At 40.8% G+C, this 22372-nt stretch overlaps 1 protein-coding gene across 3 annotated transcripts; it reads right to left on the bottom strand.

The window, feature by feature from the left end:
* On the bottom strand, positions 1 to 20905 carry LOC103637982 (CHD3-type chromatin-remodeling factor PICKLE). 3 transcript variants are annotated; one of them, XM_008660979.3, is made up of 31 exons: positions 20212 to 20905; positions 19126 to 19260; positions 18902 to 19050; positions 18654 to 18827; positions 17045 to 17259; positions 16813 to 16908; positions 16595 to 16731; positions 16290 to 16505; positions 16081 to 16188; positions 15409 to 15459; positions 13559 to 13658; positions 13273 to 13415; positions 13088 to 13191; positions 12060 to 12198; positions 11803 to 11972; positions 11661 to 11727; positions 11444 to 11569; positions 10244 to 10344; positions 7473 to 7551; positions 6653 to 6841; positions 5756 to 5900; positions 5561 to 5663; positions 5114 to 5188; positions 2794 to 2855; positions 2645 to 2721; positions 2246 to 2376; positions 1427 to 1553; positions 1209 to 1349; positions 968 to 1088; positions 665 to 729; positions 1 to 560 (listed from the first exon to the last, which is right to left on the bottom strand). In XM_008660979.3, exons 1-31 carry the CDS (start codon positions 20368 to 20370, stop codon positions 270 to 272), a joined length of 3996 nt encoding a protein of 1331 aa, XP_008659201.1. In that variant the 5' UTR covers positions 20371 to 20905; the 3' UTR covers positions 1 to 269. The 3 variants fall into 3 exon arrangements, 2 of the variants coding, with proteins under 2 accessions (XP_008659201.1, XP_008659202.1); XM_008660980.3 differs by having other exon boundaries at positions 1433 to 1553; XR_004852554.1 differs by having other exon boundaries at positions 68 to 560; positions 1179 to 1349.
* Between the last annotated feature and the right edge of the window lie 1467 nt (positions 20906 to 22372).

Here is a 22372-nt window from a genome sequence, read left to right as displayed (position 1 = left end):
TAATTAACCATTCGTATCCAAACAGGCCCTAAACACAGTACAAGACAACAGGGCAGCGATCCACCGGTTCGAGCACACAAAATGGCTGCATGAGTTCTAAATGTGTATGCATATTACAAGGACAACAAGTAAACCAAACGCATTAGCAGTAACACCCTCAGGCCTGGAGGTGCTTTCTTTGATGTTACAATATATAGCGCACATTCTGACCACAGTATACATAATGATTAGAGGGGGATTCCCTTTCTTACCACTCTGGAACCTACAAATCAACCATCGATTTCCATGTCCGCCTTGGCTGTCGAAGACTGCCCATGCGGTGCATCATGGCCTGAATCTTGTTGAGGAGCTGCTGCTGCTGCTGCTTTGGTGGCTGCATCTACCAATTCCTCTTTGATGGCACTGCCAGTACCATTTTGGTGTGGTCGCAAGGCCTCGACGACATTCTCGCACACAGTTTCAAACTGTCGAAGGCTATTGGCCAAACTAGAAGATGCGGACTTGTCTCCAAAGAAGGAACTGAGCGCATAAGCACCACTCTCTTCAAGCACTCCACACATCTGCAGAGCATACGTACACAGTCTGGTTATAATGTTAACTCGAGGAAAACAAATGATGCGTTCGCCCATGACCCATGAAAACGTGTGCCATTGCGCTTACACACCTTATTGTAGAGATGGGGAACTTGTAACTGACCAGCTGTGCCCTCAGAAACCAATTCATTGGTAGCTGGAAACGAGGATCCCAGTTATCAAAACAAACAAATGAACAAACCTCAAGACTCAAGAGTATATGTCAACAACAACACATCTTTAGAGAGAGTTTAGTAAGACAAGAGTCATGCATGACACATGATTAAAAATTGTGAGCATCTGCCCCAGCATGTTCTATGCCACTATGTGACTGTCTCTTCCTGCATAGGTGGAGAGAAGGAATATATATATATAGGGAATAAGAGATCACTTACAAATTGGCTCAAGATTGGGCAATTCCCGCAACAGTTCACTGATATCTGGAATAAAAGGAGCATGTCCTGCTGGAACACCTTGTTCAGTAATATCATCAGGAACAGGAATTTTTTTCTTTATCTGCAAGAGAAAAAGGTACGCTTTAAAAAATGCTGCAAGATACTACATGAACAGCTACTGTGCACTCCCATGTGAGCTTTGAGTGCATGCCTGTTCAGGGAAAAAAGCCTAGTACCGTACCACAGCATATTCCATATTCAAGGCTCTCTCCATAAGATGATATCTCTTTCTCAAGAACTCAACTATCTTTCTCTGGATCTCCTTGTAATGCGACATGCTTGTTGTGTTCGCTTGGCCTTCCTGTGCACCTTCCAAATTCCCCTAGAAAAGGAATGGAAGAAATAAGAAATGCAACACTTCAAAATTTGGAGGAAGGGACATAGTGAGCACATGCTAACATTTGCCTCGTTCAACTGAGCACCAATTATTTCATTAACCGAAGGGAGATGAAGCTCTCGTCGTGCAGCCTCAAAAAGCCCATTCTCTCTGTCATCTGATATATACTGCCACCTTGCATATCCATGCCTGGTGAAGGCAAAACAAATGCATTGTGTTAATACCTTAAATATAGTTTTGTTACAGTGTGAAACAATAGTTGGTAAAAAATGCATTATCCACAAGGAAAAAACACAAAGTCTATAAAAGCAAAGGAGATCGCTGTGCAGGTCAAGTGTACCCCTTGAAAACCTACATTTTTCATTAAGCTGTTCCACATGATTACAATTGTAAAAGTATTAAACAGAATCAAAATAAATAATTTAAGTTAGATATCAAATCAAATGTGGAGCTCATCTGGTTTGCATGTGATACTTCAGTTTGCTTACTCAACGTTAAGATAAGTTGAATTTGTTGCCTTAATTAAACAGTTCCTGAACCCGATGTCTCCAAAATCACTAGAGCACTGGGTGGACAGGCACCACCTGGAAGCTATCAAGCTATGCGAAAAGATACCCGTTAGGGTAACCCTAACTTCTGAGCACAATAGGTCCACTCGGGCCAAGATGCAAGCCACTGCTGCTATACTAAAAAACTAATAATCCATCAACCAACAAGTGAGCCAAACAATTCAGTTCTGTCATTGCAACGCCACTGCTGCTGACACAAACATCGACTTTTTAAGGCTACTCTTGCCAGAACTGTTCCAGCCACTGCTAGTTTCATGGAGGGGTAATTTTGTAGAGCTGATTGTAACAAAGAAAATATTCGTAGTTTCGTACTTCAGTATGCCTCTCAGTAACAGTAGATCATGCTCCGCTTTCCATATTCTTCCACCAGATAAGCCTTGGAACTCATAGAGCAAGTAATTAGGAAAAATGTTTGTAATTTTTCCTGGTCCTGTGGCAGCCATCTGGAACCACAATACAAAAGTAAGAAAGAATACAGTACACAAAGGTTGCCTCATTGATAGCAGAATCATATCAAGGTATTGTAATCAACCGAATTCTATAAGGTGCAAGTTTAAATACTAAACTTCAGCTCTCGACAATCCTTGCACTTTACGCAAGAAAGAATACAGCACAATCATGTTTGTATTGAACATCATCAGGATGCTCATAAGTTTCTTTTGAGTTCTAAGTCATGTTAAGATGCAAATAACAAATGAAAGCCACATGCACCTTCTCCTCAATAAGGGATATGTTTGCTATCCTGACTAGTACATCATCAACACGCATCATTTCCTTTGGAACGCCATCTGCATTCATGCATATGGAGGATAAGAATTGGATGCGTAAAAATGATAGTAGCCATTACTAAGCTCAATTACCTGAAAAATAGTCAGAATCATTAATTTCTTCAACAAGATGTGCCATGACAAGTTCAGCATATCTGCAAGAACATATTATATATACAAAAATAAATTGCACAAAGGTTATTGCTATGAATCACTTTGAGGATCTCCACAAAAATAATTGCCTAAAACTGGGTTGTTTGGTGGGAATATAAGAGGTGTACTTGACTTAAATGGGTGTTATACAAGCCTACCCTATACATAAGTGGGTGTACAACATTCTTGTGGTTATGGGCTCTACAAGGAAAAAGTAATGATAGAGCTATATGAAGGACAGCATCTTGATGCCTGTTCCATGTTCATATGACGTTTACTTAGATCATGTTTGGTACTACTGTCACGAAGCTCCCAGCGGCTCCAGCTCCCCTAGGCTCCCGCTCAGGTTGCTCCCCACCTGCCGATACCAGTGTTTGGTAGTGCTTCTCCATCAGCTTCGGCTCCAGCTCGCCAGGGCCCACATCCTCCAAGTGCAGCACTCCTCGCCACGGAGGGTCTGGCCTCCCTCCTGCCCTCTTTATCACCACCACGGATCTGCCCAGTGCTCGTGGTCCACGCCACCGTTAATGAGCCAGAGAGGGGCTGTGCAGGCAGAGATGCGGTGGATAGCGGCGTGGGTGGAGAGGGGAGCAGGCAGCAGAGCGGGAAGTGGAGAGAGGAGCATGCTGCAGACAGAGCGGATTTTTTCCGCTCCCCACCCATAATGCAAATCGACTGGAGCATAGGGCGAGCACTTCCGAGATGGAGCAACAGTGTTTGGCAGCGGCGCAGCGCTCTGTCCACAAAGCGCTGCCAAACTAGCCCTTCAGCTGCAAGCTTTGGTAACTGTTGGCTCATTTTGCTACTAGCACTGGGGTTTGTTAGAATACAAGTGAATTGTCCACCTCTCTATAAGCTTAAGTTTTTGGGTTGAACTGGCTGGTATATGCGACTTAATATGATATCAAAGCCAGATATCTTGAGTTCGAATCCTGGTTAGCGCAATTAAATAAAATAATTGTTGTCCGTTCTTATTCCACGTCTAAGACCTAAGGCTATCTCCAGCAGCTTACTCATCCACATCCCCATATGCAAACAGTATAGTCTACAGTGAAAACCAGTGTTTTGATAACCGTATGGGTGAACTGCTGGAGACGGTCTAAGAGAGCCTCGATGTGAGGGAGAATGTTAGAATACAAGTGAATTGCCACCTCTCTCCATCAGCTTAAGCTTTTGGGTTGAACTGGTTGGTGCATACAACTTAATAGGGTTAGGTTATGGCCGCCTGCTATTCGCACTTCAGAGGTAGTCTAGCTTTGGTGACTGTTGGCTCAATTTGCTACTAACAGTCTAGCACTGCAGATATAGTCTGACTTTGGTGACTGCCTGCTTAATTTGGCTTCATATGTGATGATGCCACATCTTTCCTTGTTGGCAAGGGTGCAATAGTTATATAAATTTGCAACATAATAAACAAAGCAAGAGTCCAACCAAGCATATTTGTGTGTACACTTTCACTACTACCAGCAGTCGACTTTGCCTAAATATGTGTACTATCAGAAGCCAGGAATGCCCAGTTACCCATCTCATCAATTCTTCGTCGAAGCACAAACTTGAATTCATTGTCTATATACCTAAGGCCCCGTTTGTTTCGTTGGAATTGAATTCCATTATAATAATTATAATTTAAGATAAAACTATTAAGTTAATATATTTATCTATGTAATGTATTTGTATATTATCCTAAATCATATAAGAGAGATAGTTATACACTACATTTATCATATAGAGAAGCAAGTAGAAGAGTGTGCTATAAGTTGTAAATTTGAAAAGTAGCATGTAAATCTATAGAATCAATTTCCATCTCTCACCCCATGAATTTGAGATTGGCTTATACATAAACTTTGGAAAGTTATGGAATATTACATTATAAAAAAAATAGCTTACTCCATCAGTTAGATTCCAATTCCTTAAAATGAAGGGAAACAAACGGGGCCTAAGAGAAAATCAATAAAAGGGCGAACCCAGTGCCATAGGCTTCTCGCACTGTGCGGGGTCTGGGGAAGGGTATCTTTAAGCGCCAAGCCTTACCCGCATAATATGCAGAGGTTGGGGCTCGAACCCAAGACCTTCCGGTTACAGACGGTAGGCTCTACCGCTGCACCAGGCCCGCCCTTCGCCTAAGAGAAAATCAATAAAATGTAAAATGTTGTGCATCATATCCATCTAACTTACGAAACTATGCCCCAGATTCTTCACTATTTGGTCTACAACTCAAAATAATTGGGGTCATAAAACATGGAGAGCACATTTCACATACCTCTGGATTTCCTCGACACTTTTTCCTTTAAGACGAGGAAGATACTCTTTCCAGTCATAATTCTGAAAACCGAATCTACAATGTTGCATGGGGTCACGTTCATGTTGGTCTGATAGTACAACTAGGGAATAGCCAATGACCTCAGTGCAAATATTTTATGCTTAAAATTGGACCAGAAATTACAATTTGGTGACAAAGATACAGGTCAGAGCACACAACTATTAGAAACGAGTGATAAAAATGTAAACACTAACCAACAATTGTAAAAAAAAAAGGATTCCATGATTAAAAATGTACACATGGCCAAGAGATACAAATGAAACAGAAATTTCTGTGTGCCTGCTTTATCACGCAATGTAATAGCATCTCAACATCTGCACATAAACTTTAGGTTCAAGGTACTCACTCGCTGACCAGACAGGTTCAAGAGGCATATCAGTAACTAACCTATTGAGTGTCTGTAGGAACATTGCTCGTTGAGCATGGTTGAATCCAAGAACTCTCAAGGTACGTCCTTCGCCCTCCATCAATGGAATAGAATCAACATTACCTAATGACAATGTATTTGCAAAGTATATAAGTACAGAATATTCATCATGTAACAATAGTCCATAGTGCGATGTATTTACATTGCTCTCTTACGTGATTTTCTCTTAGAATATTGGCCCCTCTTCCCAGAAATATTTCCTTGCAAACTTGTGTCATTATCTGAAATGTCATCCTCCAATGAGTAATCCTCATCTTCGGAACTTAAATCATGAATGTCATCTTCATCAGCGGCAGCCATCTGCACATGACGCAGAAAAGAAACAAGGTTCATCAGTCTTTTCTCTTACTGAAAATGTATATGGTCACTCTAAAATTTAAATCGACCAAATAAAAACAATACAATACATTACCAAACAGACATAGTACATTAAGCTATAGTCAATGATTGGTTTGGGGTGGGGTGGGACGAATAATGAACTAATATATATACTGTACAGTAACAGCAAGAAGGATCTAACACAAAATGTCTATACTCAACTTCATCGTCATGCAAAACTAGTTTAAAGAGAAGTACCTTCGCAAAAGAAGATTACACTACACTGAGCAGCAGATGTCATGTCTGGCTAAGAAGTAATGCACTAATGGCACTGCGCCGTTAAACCAAGAAAGATATAACAAATAATGGCTACGTTCTTCCTTAATTTCATGCTTATCTTCATGATAAGATTAGTTATATGACTTTGATGCATATTGTCAACGCTCAACAGTGATTGGTTGCATCAGTTATCCTAGTTGGTGTATAAGCATGATTTCCTAAAATTTAATTACAATTACAGTGCTTAAATCGAGTTTAAAAGATATTCTACAAGTGAAATACTGTAAGTTGCCAACAAGGCAACAACTATGATTTTCTTTTTGGGAAGGAACAAATATGAAATTACATCTATTGCCAACCGCAAAGCAATGAATGCAGATCACAAAACAAGGGAAAATGATATGAAAAGGGGCACAAGTCACAAGGTTAACAATGGAAATGGTTAGAAATTAAACCTGTTTGCGGCTTCTTTTCCCTTTTCCCATAGCAGTATGTTCTTCAACTTTCTGTACATCATATCTATCCTTCAATAGTTCATCCCAGTAGTTTCTTTCAGAATTTTCAGCCTCAGCTGCAGCCTTTCTCCGTGCCTCCTCTTTTTCTGCCTGAGCCTTTGCCTCATCGATATATTCAAAGTTTGCAACCTAGCATAGAGTAATACAAGAAGCGAGAATCGTTTTGCTTTGGGTTAAATAAAGGGACTCTTTTGTTTGCTAGAATGTGCCAAACACTTAGAATGAAAAATGAGTCATGAGGCAGTTGTAGTATGCAGCATTTTCAACAATAAATGAAACACAAATAGTATTGCCCTATGAGTAACATAGCATGTTTGAATTGGAAGAATAGGCCTACAGATGAATGAGAGAACAAGAAACATTGTTTATTTGCATAGTGTTTTACTCAGCACTACGCAATTGTATATCTTAGATGGGCAGGTAAAACTAACGAGATAATTCAAATGAGAAAGCATGCAATGCATACATAAAATATCTCATTCATCAACAAAATCTGATGCATAGGTTAATCCTATCAAATATCAATAGTGGCTTGATTACATGCATACTCGCAAACATACAAATAACAGAGTCAGACCTCACTGCCTCACAAGTGTACTTGTGCAAATAGAGATTATGTGCACTTTAACAAATACATGTGCACATAATAAACAAGAAAAAGACTAAACAATGTAAACCACAGTAAATATCAAGAGGATAATTAAAATGAAGAAGCTCCTCAAGCATTATGCTTGTAATAATTGAAAGAAGACCCCAATACCTTGAATCCTTTTAAGAATCCATCTTCTTCTTCATCTTCCACAGATTCATCACCGTCAACTTGATCACGGTCTAACAACCTGTGAGTCCAGTCAGATATATTACGTTGTCTCCTCTAACATAGAGCACTACAGTTTTAAGTCATAACAAAGAAGATAAAAATTGGGGCCATAACAACAAGGATTAGTGTTGTGCATAATCTGCATGAAGACAGATTCCATACTATGAATTACTGTAATAGGAGAAAAGAAGGAATTTCATAAGAAAATGGAATTAAACAAACAAAATCAATTATGCAGCTCATGTTGTTCTTACGTATAGGGTGATATTGAGTATAAACTGTGCTATTTATTGCCATGGTCATGAAAATTTCCAGGTTTGCAAAAACAACAACAAAGCCTATTAGTCCCAATCAAGTTGGGCTAGGCTAGAGTTGAAACCTAATAAAGCCACAAATCAAGATTCAGGCACATGGATGAGTTGTTTCCCATTCGCTCCTATTTAAGGCTAAATCTTTGGTATATTTCATCCTTTGAAATCTCTTCTACTACCCATTTCCATGTCAACTTTGGCCTTCCTCTGCCTCTCTTGTCTCTTCTCATTACTATCATGACTTAGAATTCCACTACACATTGGTGTCTCTAGAGGTCTCTGTTAGACATGTTCAAACCATATCAATCGGTGTTGGAAAAGCTTTTCTTCAATTGGTGTCACCCCTAATCTATCATGTATATTATCGTTTCGTAGGCACTACTTGACCTTTCAAACTAACATCGTTTTCCTTATGTGTAGTAGTGCCGAAGACACATCTCATGTATTCAGTTTTAGTTCTATTGAGTCTAAAACCTTTGGACTCTAGAGTCTCCCGCCACAGCTATAGTTTCCTATTTACTCCTATCCGACTTCCATCAAATAACTCTATCCGACTTTCATCAAATAACGCTATATCGTCCGCAAGGCATAAACCAAGGGATATCCATTTGTATGTCCTTTGTGACCTCATCCATCACCAAGGCAAAAAGGTAAGAGCTCAAGGTTGACCCCTGATGTAGCCCTACTCTAATCAGTAAGTCATTTGTGTTCACATGACTTGTTCAAACACTAGTGACTAGTCACACCATTATTGTACATGTCCTTAATTAGTCACAAAGTACTTCGTTGGAATTTTATGTTTGTCCAAAGCCTACCACATAAAATTTTATGTTAGTCACAAAGTACTTATCTTATTAAGAAAATGGCTTCCATGGTTGAGCTTGCATGAAACCAAATTGGTTCATACAGGTCCTCGTTTTTCCTCTCGATGCTCGATAACTCTCTCCCATAGCTTCGTAGTATGGCTCATCAACTTTATTCCCTATTAATTGCTACAACTTTGAATATCTTCCTTATTTTTGTCGATTGGTACCAATATACTTCTCCACTTGTCAAGCATCTTGTTTGACCGGAAGATAGACTGAACAACTTAGTTAGCCTATTATAGCTATGTCCCCCAAGACATCTCCATGCCTCGATTGGGATAACATCAGGGCCCACCGCATTACCTCCTTTCACCCTTTCAATGCCTCTCATGTGGCAACTCCGACGGTGGCGAGGACAAGGCCGACTGCTGGCGGGCGGGGGGAGGAAAAGCCCAGCGGCCCCCAAGCGCACGGATGAGGAAGGGCCTCGCGTCCAGACACTGCGGCGACGGCTGGACGAGGGGAAAGGGGCGCCGATGGAAGGAGGTCGAAGGAGGGTCGCCGACACCAGGGAAGGGGGAGGGGAGGAAGAATGCCGACAGCGGCAACTACTGTAGCGGTGGCGGCGACGGCTGGGTGGGAGAGAGGAGGCTAAACCTAGCTTGATACCATATTGGCTAGGTGGGAGAGAGGAGGCTAAACCTAGCTTAACATCAGGGTTCGGTGCTGTATTTATAATAGAGTTATAGGGCCTATGCTCATTACGCAAGATCCCATTACAAGGAATACACAGTTACTTAACAAATCTGACTAGAGCGTTTGCCACTACTACATGTCACAAAATGGGATTCTCTTCCTCAAACCCTCCATGAACCGCCTTGAAACCTACACTTGTTGTACCTACATGTCCGTTGAGATCTCCTATGAAAAGCTTCTCACTAATAGGCATAACTCTAATCATACCATCTAAGTCTTCCCATAAAAGTCTCTTAGCACTCTCAATCTCTCATCGTATCCTACTTGGTAGGGCATACATACTAATTATCTCTAGAATTCTAGATTTGCATCCATGATCAAAATGGTCTCCAGATTCCAATACATTTGTAAATTGTTACATAAATCTGGTAATACTTTAAACAACTTCACACCAAAAAGGCATGCTTAATGCACGAAATAACTTCCCAAGGTGAAGTTAGGGGCTTAAGGCCATGTTTAGATCTCATTATCATAGTGATTCTACATGATGATGTAGAATCTAGATTGTTAATAAAAAGGGGTAGACCCAGTGCTAGAGGCTCCCACAAATGTCGAGAGGCTGCTTTGAACCCACGACTTGATGACTGAATGAGAAAGATCTCACCAATGCACCAAGCTTGCCCTTCTTTTGAGAATCTACATTCTAGATAAATAAAAACAAGGGGTGTTTGGATCTCATTTTCATAGTGATTATGGCCTTTGCATAGCGAGAATCTATGTATAGCAAGGTTTAGCTAGATAGTTGGATTCTAGAATCTGTGCTTGGATCACACTCATTTTTCTACGTCGTTCTCATTAATCTTATCTTAGGAGATCAAAAAAGGGCCTAGGTGTTTACCTCTCAATTGCAGCTTCGTCATAATGAATTTGGCGAGATTCATCATTCTCGTCTTCAAAAAGCTCCTTTGATCCATAGCGTATAATATCATCCAACTCCTCCTAAAATAGGCAAAGACACATATTTATTATTTAGTACTTAAAAACCAATGAAGGGCTCACTAGCAGGTCAGAAGAGCAAATTGGGTTAATTATTAATCTGCATTAAATCAATCAAGTCCTAAAGAGACCAGAAGTGTGTGGTCCCATCGCAGTAAGGACATGCACTTTGAACTGTTCTAAATTGTTCTGTTTGTACATGCCGGTTACATGTTCTAGAAGTTGAGAAGTGTTGAAAGTCTGGAAGAAACATACACAAAACTATAATGTAGGGATGAGACCAGCAACCAGCCCGTTGCCAGCTCCAGCAAAGATTCAGAAATCTTACGACAAATAGGTCCTGAGATCCTGGGTTCCATCTTCATGGCATTCTTTTTATGTTTAGTTCTTGAAGACAACCTTAAAGAGGTTGCCAACCTTATTTCCATGATAACTAGCAGATACTACCCAGTTGGCCAGCCAAGAGTAGATGTGGGGTGCCTTACCCTTGGTCATCAAACTCTTATTCAGCCATGCATGTACCAATGCCCACCAGATCACCCAGCCTGATCTGGACTAATGCATGCACATAGATTATGAATATGAAACAAACAAATGGGGCCTTAACAACTAGCATTGTGTATCACATCACAGCTCCAAAATGGGTCTGAATTATAAGTGCATAACACATCAGCGGAGCTAAACCTATATGGCACACATGCTAACAAACCCACGAAATCTCATACAACCATAAATTGCTATTGACATCAAGAGAAACAACTAAATTTACAGATAAGACTAAATAGTCACCAACTCCGGCAATATGTGTAAGGTTTTAAGCCTTGTAAAATGTAACACAAAGAAATGGACATGATACTAACAGATGCTACATTCATTTCATGTCATCCCAGACAGAAGGTACTAGTACTACCTCCGTTCTCGAATATTTGTCACCCGTTAGTTTATTTTTGAACTAAAACACCACAAATATAAAAAATGGAGGGAGTAACATGTAACTACTCAACCCTCAATCCATAAATGAATTCATAAATAGCTTAGGCCATAAAAGATCAACCTAAGTTGATGGTTTACAAAATTCACCATTAAAAAGTAGTCAACATACCTGATTGACATTATTAGCTTTGGTGAGTCGACCAACAACTAAGTGCTCCAATAAAATCTTCTTTTTTGTAAGCTGCATCATTCGCTCCTCAATTGTACCTCGGCTAACAAGCCTGTATATCATCACCTAAAAGAAAAACAGATGAAAATTATAAAATCACCACAAAACTTATTGAAAATCTGTTTTTTTATACAATATAAAGTGTAAGGTAAAATACCTTACTAGTCTGTCCTAAGCGATGAGCTCTTGCCATAGCTTGCAAATCCGCATGTGGGTTCCAATCACTGTACATACATAGGTGAGAAATTGAAGCGAATCCATTATGTTAACTGTTTTGTCTAAACAGAGAGATTTTTCACCTGTCATAGATGATTACAGTATCTGCAGTTGCCAAGTTTATTCCCAGACCACCAGCTCTAGTAGAAAGAAGAAAGCAAAACCTAGTTGAATTCTTAGCGTTGAAGCGATCTATCCGTATCTGCCTATCAGCGCCACTTATCTTGCCATCGATGCGTTCATAAGTCCATTTCTGAAACATGTATAATTCATAGAACAGTGGATGAGATACATTAGCCTGTAAAGCTAGCATAGTCACGATGGGAAGATAACTAAGTACCCTGTAACTTAAATAGTCCTCCAGCAAGTCCAACATGTGCTGGAACTGTGAATAAATTAGAACTCTATGACCCTGCTCTTTCAGTTTCACCATCATCTTGTCCAGCAGCTGCATCTTACCTGATGAATCTAGAAGCCTCCTGCAAATTCAAAGAATCAAGATAGCAGTGACACCTAATAATAAAAAGAATTCCTGAGTAAAAGTAATGATGAGCAGATGTACTCAAACTTGAAAGGTAGCTAAATCCAAAATAAGTTAATCCAGTTCAGCATATGAACAATTTTGAAAAATACTCGGAGAAGAATTCTAATAGATGGATACAGGAGTCATTATGACTATTATCAACATATTAATTACAGCTAAATCTCAGCCAAACCAATTGGCAACAAACTCTTTATGTTTTTTATTGCATGTTCAACAAGAAGATCCGAGAGAAACAAACAATGGACGAGTATCATGGCGAGGTGTCTTTACAGTCAAGCAAACTTAGAATGTTAGTGACACACCAAGTACTACTACGGACACTGGCAGTTCCAAGTGATCATCATACACCAGCAAAAACATTATGTAAATTCAACAAGAACAAAACTTTTTTTCTCGAAAGTGCAGGAGAACTGCGCATCATTATATTAAGAATAGAAAAAGGCCTTAGATGGCCAAAAGCCCAAAACAGTACAAAAATGGCCTCCTTACGGCGGCCAAGAACAGGCATACACATAACTGTCCATGAGGAAACCACACTACTACGAGCCAGCAGCAAACAAGCACTCCCAGTGCTAAGGCCATAGCCTCCTAATGTCTGCTGCCCCAGTCATTCCCCACATATGAACATCTTGATGGATATGTTGCAGGACAGTGTTGCTGTTTGGCCGCCCTTATGAGTGAACTAAGAAGGATGAGAAATATACAATAAAAGAAATAACATGAAACCACATAGGCCAAACAAATAACAATCACAGCAAAGGTAAACTAAATAAACATAGTGAAACAAGATAGAAGACAGTTAATAAACAAGAACTTGTGCATACCTTAAACCTTCTTCTGGATTGGCAGGTTCAAGATCAGGTTCATCAATCATGAATCCATGGCAACAGAGTTTGCGCAACTCCATTACAACGTTTATTAGAGATGTCTGTAACAAAACAGTAAAAAAAATGTAAATCCAGTAAAGGAAGATATAACAAATTAAATGAAATTCAAAACAAGTTATTACATGTCCACCATTACGACGGGCTAACACTTCATAATTCTTGGTGAGAATTGCCTTATAGTACTCCTTCTGTTTTCTTGTCAATTCAACTCGTAGAATCAATTCCTTTTTTGGAGGAAGTTCTTTCATAACATCCTTCTTGAATCCTATTTGTACCACAGGCATGACAAGGTTGCAGTAAGTTTTCGATTATTTTAACAATGGCAATGAATTAAACAAATTATTCAACTTGATACCTGCAACACCGTATGCCTAGCCAAAATATGAAAAAAGCGAAGTAAATACTCACTTCGAAGAAGATGTGGCTTCAGCATTCCATGAAGCTTCTCAATTTGCTTGTCTTGGTTTATATCCTTGAACTCTTCTTGGAGATCAGTTATACTCCCAAACTGCAGAGAACAGACATAAGCATGTCACATCAGGCTATAAATAGTTTCAGGAGAAAACGAGTTCGGCCCGGTGCCAGAGGCTCCCACATGAGTGGGGTCTAGGAAAGAGAAAAGCTGAGGCAAGCCTTCCCCCAGCAAATGTGGAGAGGCTGCTTCGAATCCTCAACCTGGTGACTCAGTGACACGGCTCTCACCACGGCACCAGGTCTGCCCTTCTCAGGAGAAAACGAGTTTAGGTCATCAAATGCAACATTTAATGTGACACGGGCTGAGGCAATGGGAATGTTGCACAATTGAACCAAGTATAAAGTATTGCAATGCATTGTGCATACATGACTACGCTATCATCAAAATGCTTACTTTTACCAAGCAGAAAGGGTTTGGGGTCTAACAAACTCAGTGTCCAATTAACATAGTGCCAGTGAGAATTAATGGAAGCGGTAAATTACGATGGTTCAACAGATAAGTGTTGCCACAGAAGCTAAAAGGCAAGTTTTATAGGGCGGCAATTAGAATTTAGACCTGCTATGTTATATGGTGCGGAATGTTGGCCAACAAAAAGACGACATGTTCAAAAGATAAATGTTGCAGAAATGTGTATGTTATATTGGATTTATGGCCATACAAGAAGAGATCGAGTCTGGAATGATGATATATGTGATAGGCTACGGGTGGCACCGGTTGAGATAGTTTGGACATGTCCAACAGAGACCTCGCAGTGCGTAGTGGGATCCTAAGGCACGATAGTAATGAGAAGAGAGGAAGAGGAAAGACCGAAGTTGGCATGGAAAGAGACAGTAAAAAAGGACTTGAAAGGATGAGATATACCCAAAGATTTAGCCTTGAACAGGAGTGCATGGAAAACAGCTATTTATGTGCCTGAACCATGACTTGTGGATTCTATTGAGTTTTTAACTCTAGCCTACCGCAACTTGCTTGGGATAAAAGGCTTTGTTGTTGTTGTTGTTAGTAAATTACGATGGTTCAGTTATATATACAGTATTTCACCATCTTAAACCTTATCTAATCCTATTTTTCCTTGTACTTGCAGAAAAAAGGTTTCCTTAAGTACTCCATTAATACAGTTCTGAAATTCAATGCCAACAGAGACTTCAATTTTATGGGGGGTTTCACAAAAGCACCTTATGGCATTTAGCCAGCCTTTTTTTTTTGCAAGCATATTTACCAAGCCATCTGACAGTTAAGAACATGGTAGGCTCATATAATATAGTGGAAACAGCATTATAAATCACCAGGACGAATGATAAACAGCAAGTAAGCAATTAATGTAATGACAACAACTCCTTGTATGAAAGCATATCAGAACAAGAAATTATGGTGAGGTTTACACAAACAGCCATTCCTATCCTAGGCCTAGGCCCTTCAGAAGCAATATATATCTATATATCTTACATTTTTCAATCGGACATTCTAATCTTTTGCCATTGTTACGGAGAGAATGTCAGTGACTCAGCTGGCCCCACTGGTCAGTGACTAGTGATATTTGGTGCCATCCGTAAGGATGGCAAAAAATGAAATGTCCATTTTCAATCCCCACTAGCAATCTATCTCGCCATGCAAAGTGTCCACATCAGCATCCACTAGCACGTGTAACCATGACATATTTATAAGAAAGAAGAAGGCCACAGAAGCCACAGAAAGGAGATCATCACTAACAAACAAGTGACAACAGAGTGTCATGAACTAAACGAAATAAAATTTTGAGCATCCAAGAAGTAGGAAATCTTACACTTTCACCCTCAAGGAAGTGCATAAGCATGAAAAGCTCATCAAGATTATTCTGAAAAAAAGGAAAATAGAACATCAAGTTAAAACACTTGCAAAAAAATCTTCGGGATGCAACAAACACTAGTACAACGAACAGCATAGTAAGAATAGTGAAACGAAACTAGACAATGACCATATTATTAATAACAAATGAATTGAATAAGAATAACTAACAAATGTGGTCTCAAATAAAATGATGACGTCACCTAGTATAGGATCAACACTCATGTGAAGTTGCTGAGCTTAATTTGCAGACATGATTCATAAATAGCATCCAAAATACACCAGTTGTGTAAAAGTGTCGTTTCTTATTTCACATAAGCATATTGTGGATTCAACAAATATACTAATTAGATTGTTGTGTCCTGATCTGTTTGACGAGGAAGATAGTATGAACATTACTTGAATACCCGGATTCCGAAATTAGCAAGTAAAACAAAAACTTAACAAGCAAAAAAATGCCAACAATGAGAGCTAGAAGGTACAAGACACTGTTGAATTTCTAAGCAAATATTGTAGTACAGTAGTAGGAATACTTCCAATTTGGCAGGTAGGTATTGGTAAAGTTAAATGTATAGTTTTTCCAAAAAAAAACTCAGGCATGACCGCATGACAATGTATATGAAGAAGTAACCTGGACTGGGGTCCCCGTTAATAGAACACGATGTTTGGTATTATAATCTTTAAGTTGACCAAACAACTTGGAATCTTTGTTTTTCAACCGATGCCCCTCATCCACAACCTGACACAATATACATTTTGGAAACAGGTTAATTAAATCTTAAAACATGCTATGTATGGACAACTGGACAGAGATATGATGCTGAAACAAAATAGAAGTACCAAGCACTCCCATTCTATATTTTTTAGAATAGACGAGTCCATGTTGATCATCTCATAAGACGTCAATAAGACATCAAATCTTATCCTTGACTGCTTCTTATCTTCATTAGATGGAGAAGATTTCTTTTTCTTCAGCTTCTTCAGTTTCTCTTTTGGGTAGTAAAACTCGTACTTCCTAATAATGTCACGAGAAGCAGCAGCTCCAAAATACATTACCTGTCCACAATAAGGAAAAAGTATTAAGGGGATATAAGTCTGTCCAAATTACACACAATTTTGGTCTCAAAATAGTTTGATCCACATACAACATTCATTTGAGGTGCCCAAGTTGCAAATTCACGCTCCCAATTCCGCAGGGTTGAGAGGGGAGCAACGACCAGATGCGGACCAAACTTGTCTTCAAAGAGTGAGGCAAGAAAAGCAATACTTTGTATCGTTTTCCCTGCAATTGTCATCATTTTCTCAAATCCCAAAACAACATTTGAACAAAAAACTTTGTCCTTACAATACAAGCATCTCTTACCAAGACCCATCTCATCACCAAGGATTACGCGTTTGTTATGAAACCACGAATATCGCAAAAAGTTTAACCCTTCAAGCTGATAGGGATGTAGTGTGCCTTCAAAAACCATCAAAAGCACCATTCATGGAAAGGATAGATCCATAAGAATTACAGTGATACAGTCAGCTGAAAATTAAATATCAAGGAATAGTATGTGTTTAATAGCAGCATAGTGTTTATTCGTAACACATACCACCAGAAAGAAACGTAGGGCTCTCCTTGAATTGGCGTGGCTCCCGAGTGGCCTTGCCCTTGTCACCAGATTTCTTACGCCTGAACTGGATCTCATTGAAGCGTTCAATCTCAGGTTGGAACACCGTGATGTCAGACTCATTTTCCCATGTACATTCCTCATATGTAAGTTCATTCCATTTAACATAGTATTCCCGATCGCCAACTAAGTTTTTTCTGTCCAGTAAACAATGTATAAAATAAAATCTCAATATGCCAGACCTCTGCTAAATGGAAATTAATGGATAGATGGGTGAGACCATCATGACATGGAAACTTAGCATATGAAGCTGAAGTAGAAAGCATGATTTATCATGAGTAATTGTGTACTAGACTCCATTCTAGACCATGGAATAAAATCCTGTCACATGAGTTTCGTATGACCTGTGTTGCATGGATACGTGGCTGAGGGCTCGTATCGCGTATTGGATACGTATCCGATACGGATATACTGCCAATATGTATCGGTGGAGTATCCAAATTTTTATTGTTTTCGCAAACTTTGAGTACGTGGATGATACATATCTGCCTGTTGGATACGGCCCAGCCCAACAAAAAGTAATGCTGTCTCCCACTGCCCCCGGTATTGGAATGCCCGCACCCTCATGTGCCGCCTCCCGGGAACTCGCGTGGTGAGTGGTAACGCACGCCTCTCCTCCACCAGCCAGTGACGAGCCTCCGCCCCCGCTCAGCAGTGACAGGTCTCTGCCACCACGACGTCGATCCAGTGACCCTCCAACTCCTGAGACAGCCATGAGTTCATCCTCTTCCATGTTCTCACATCTCGATCTACTCTACTGTTGCTTGATTTCTTTGCTCCCCACTGAGGAATCTGTCAAGAAGAACTGATGCACATAGACAGGAGAGACAAGGATGTGGAAGGAGATCCTTTAGATTCACTTGGCATTCTCGAAGTGGCTGACCTCTCCCCTCACTCCCCCTTGATGAGCCTGAATTGCAAGCTGTGCCTTTTGGTTTGGGTGATATGCGGCTTGATGTTGTGGATGAGAATTAAACAAATGAGGGAATAGGAACTAGATGAGAGCTCGAACGCCTTTTATTACTTTCCTAAATTTGAGACTACTCTATATGAGAATTTGAGAGTTGAGACTTGAGACCTGCTGTTCGGTAATAATAGAACTTATGTAGTTAGGTAGATTGCAATGCTTTATTGTTATATCAGTTTTAGTGTGTGTTATAACTTTAAATTTTTAAATTGTAATTGTATCCGCATATTGAATTTTTTAGAAATTGCCATATCCGTGCTGCATAGCATATGACTGACTGATTCACAGAACCAGTAAGAAATAAGAGCCTCATAAATGGAGCATGCATTGACAATAGCGATATGCATGACAAGTTACCTGACACAAAACTACGTGCATATACTAATTCAATAATTCACTACACGAAAAGCTGGAGCACCAGATTATAAAAACACAATAGTGATACAAGTCACTACATATCTAACAGAAAATCATATTACTGTCAACATCACCATCCATTATACAAGGTAAAAGTAGCGAAGCACCATGCACGTAATTTGTCTATTGTTAAATTACCCTGTATACCTGCTAGCAAGGATCCTGTCAACAGTTGTCCACTCCGGTCTAATTGCAACGATGTCCTCACCAGATCTTTCTGCTTCTATTTTCATGGCTTCCTTTTGCCTTCTGAAGTTATTCAACCTAGTCCTCAGACGAGGGTGTATATTCGCGGCTTCTGAATATTCTTTTTCTGAAACCCTAGTTTTTTACGAGAGATAATAATTAATAGTAGAGTACAGAGAAATATAATCATGTAGTGAGCAAGTAACTACCAAGAGCAGTGAATGTATGATAATCCTTTCCACTTGATAAGATATCGCTCCATCTTCTTTGATCGAGGCTCTGTGGAACTAGAATCTTCACGAGGTGCTTCCAGCACTTCAATATCTAGAATCCTCTCCATCTCTGTTAATGGACTTACCTGAAAAGGTGAATTGTTATACCAACAGTATCAAACATAAACTGAAAGGAGGTGCATGATGAAGCAAAGACATACACATTCTGGGCAGCTCCATTTATCAGATGTGATGTTTAAGCAAGGAACCAAGCATTTTCTGTGAAATTTGTATGTACATGTTGAACAAGAGACTAGATTATCACTTTTTCCACAGCGCTGGCAAGCTTCTTCTTTCTGCACATATAAAATAAGAATGAACCAACTAAAGCTACAGGATTATGCAGATAGAAAAAACAAGATTAAAAAAACAAAATCACATGAACTAGAGGAGATTGAAATTCAGGATGGTGCATCATAGACGTTTAGAGCTCCGGTATATAGAGAAGACAAGGTTCAGTTTTTTAGCAAGATATCCCAGAATTCAAAATGATAAGGATAAGATCACTATCTTACTGTTCTGGAGAGCCGACAGTGAAGTGGTAAACTGGTAACAAATAAAATTTCAAATATTTGAATGTCCTCTCTTATGATAATTTCATCAAGAGTCCTAGGTCAAGCTTGAGCGGACCACCTATCATATATATAGAGAAAACTACTAACTCACCTGCACAACATGGGTAGCGTAGTATTTACACAGCTACGTCAAGCCAGTTAACAAACATGGGTGTCACATCTGATTCTTCCATTTGAATTCAAATTTAGGTAGCATGATACCAACCAAATGTGTCAACCTCAAAACCACAGACCCTTAGGTCCTCAGTTCAGAATGCACAAATTTCAATAAAGTTAACATTTTTCGATGTTAACCCAGTCTCGTCATACTAAGTAGTAAGTACCTAGACTTAGCATCTCATACCTGAAATCAGACCCAAGAAAACAGAGGGGGAGAACCCAGATTCACAATTCAGCTCCCTAAAAGCATCAAGCAACCATGTCGTCTAACCATATATTCCTAGAAACATCCCAACACCAGTCAGGCACCTGCATTCCCCTGCTCCACACGGAATTACACAACTGTTTCATCCTGTTTTGCAACAGTTTTAGCCATCTAGCAACATAACTCCCGATGCAGAGCAGAAATCCTAGCAATAATAGGCTCAATCCCCCCATAAAAACAATAGCTACCCAGCCTCAGTAAAAATCGCAACAACAAGCAAAGAGAAGCGAGACCCCGATCAGCCATACCGCGTCCTCGCGCTCGATCCGCTCGGCGGGCGCGTCGTTCTGTTGATCCTTCCCCTTTCCGGCCCCAACGCGCAGCGGGAGGTCGTCGTCGGACTCGTCGAGCGCGTACCGCGGCCGCCTCTCCGACCGCACGCGCAGCCGCTCGACAAGGCTGCTCATCGTCGCGTAGAGCTCGCTCTAGGCAGTAGGGGATGGAAACCCAACGAGCGAGCGAGCAGCGCTACCCTCGCTACCTCCGCCAAGGTCTCGTTCCACCTCTAGCGCCGCCGCCGCTAAGTGGGCTAGGGTTTGGTGGGTTTGAGGAGCGCCGAGGAGTGACTAGGGGCTATTTATACCGTCACGAGGGCGCGAGGTGCCCAGTGGGAGAAGTGCGGCGAGAATGGAAGGTAGCCGACGGGGTGACGCTCGGCTTGAGCTGCGGGCGGAGGAGGCGCGAGGGCGGCGACGGGGGGAGTCTGTCTCCTCCTCTGCACGAGCGAGAGGAGAGGAGAGGGGGCAGTGGTAACGGCCACTGACCAGGAAGAGCAGGGACTAGGCGATCTTACGACCTGAACCTTCTGCTTTGTCCAAATTTCTGTAATCGACTAGAGCTGTAGAGCAGGGACTAGAGCGGTCTTGAATGTGCAAAAGGCAATAAGGCATGTATGGACGGTGGATTTGTTCGGAAAAAATAACGCATCTTGTGAAATATGATATCTCCTGATATCCAATCCAAGTGGTTATAAGCGTGGAATATGCTATGCTAGATGTGATATGACATCATTTACGTGAATTGCTAGCCTATATTTAATATATTGCCAAATTAGCACCTTGTTTACGGGATCCATTAAAATGTTTTCCGAGATTTGGATAGTTTGGCACTGGTCACGGCTCGACGTCGTGAATGGTCCACACGGACGGTCCACGAATAGATCAAATCAGGCAGTTAAAATTTTTATCTCCACGTGTGTTTACCCCTCCAAATCTCGTGGGAGCTATTGGAGAATGCCTGGTAACAGGTCCAGACCTCTCCCCTTATATATTTGAAGGGATACGACCGATTAAAGAACCAACAATCGAATCAACAATCAAATTATCTTATATTCTTTATCTTTTGCCCTAGAAGTAGACAGTAACTTAGATTCCTCTCTTTAATCTTCATCTCTCTCCGGTTCTACATCGTTTAGAGATGTCTTGGTTGGCCTACCGATCCCAAGACAAACCATACGATCTCTCCTCCGCGATGAGGTCCCTCTCGGGAGCGAGATCCAGGCATCGTCGGTGAACTTCGTCGCCCCTGCGAACGTGATGATCGTTCGGATCGTCAAACAGAACTCCTAGCCTCTGCGCCAGGTCATGGACCATCCGCGCTTCCCGCGGAGAGCATGCCATCGGTACTCATCGCAGTGATTCGCGCCCGTATCGGTGCCAGCACAATTTTTGGTGACTTCGCTGGAAATTCGCGTGAAGACCTATCAGATTGGCCCTCAATGTTCGGTTCAAAAGATAGCTCTGACGTCTCCCCCAGCAATATCATCGAGCCGACTTGGGAAACCTTGATGATTGAAGAACAACTGGAGTTCGAGGAGCACCAAGAGAAGCTGATCAAGGAAGCAAAAGCAAAGTTTCTAGCCAACTTCAAAGTGGACAGAAACAACAAGGTCGTTCAACAACGGGTGACTGATCTGGCTTCGCTCCGACCTACTGCGGCTACCCCCAAGGTAAGCGAAACGAACAAAATCCAATCTCTTAGAGCTTACATTGATGAGCAGCGAGACCAAATGCAACAGATTATAGGGGTATGCTATATGATTATAAAAGGTTAGTGCGTGCGTTCGATAAATCTACCGTCGCAAACTTTCCCTCGCACGAGGTTGAATCAGGGGAAAATACGTGTGATTCATCGGCTACAGGTTGTCATGACCAGTCACAACCCCTTTACATGATGCCGATAGAGTTTGACAGGTTGTCACCTTCGGTACAAGACCGATTGAGTGCCCCTCAATCCAGTCACCAGGCACAACTCCAAAAAAATTGTCGAACTGCTCGGCCGCAAAGGCCAACCAATCCGGTAGGGAAGCATATATCTATAGCTGTCAAGAGAACGACAAAAGGGGACATCATCAAAATAGGCACAGTAGATATCATCGTATAGGGAAATAATGAAGGGCCTATGATTTTT

The sequence above is a fragment of the Zea mays genome, chromosome 9, assembly GCF_902167145.1.
Source record: "Zea mays cultivar B73 chromosome 9, Zm-B73-REFERENCE-NAM-5.0, whole genome shotgun sequence".
NCBI classification, from domain to species: Eukaryota; Viridiplantae; Streptophyta; class Magnoliopsida; order Poales; family Poaceae; genus Zea; species Zea mays.
Note: the sequence above shows the minus strand (reverse complement) of the source record. Positions and strands in the feature narration are given on the sequence as shown.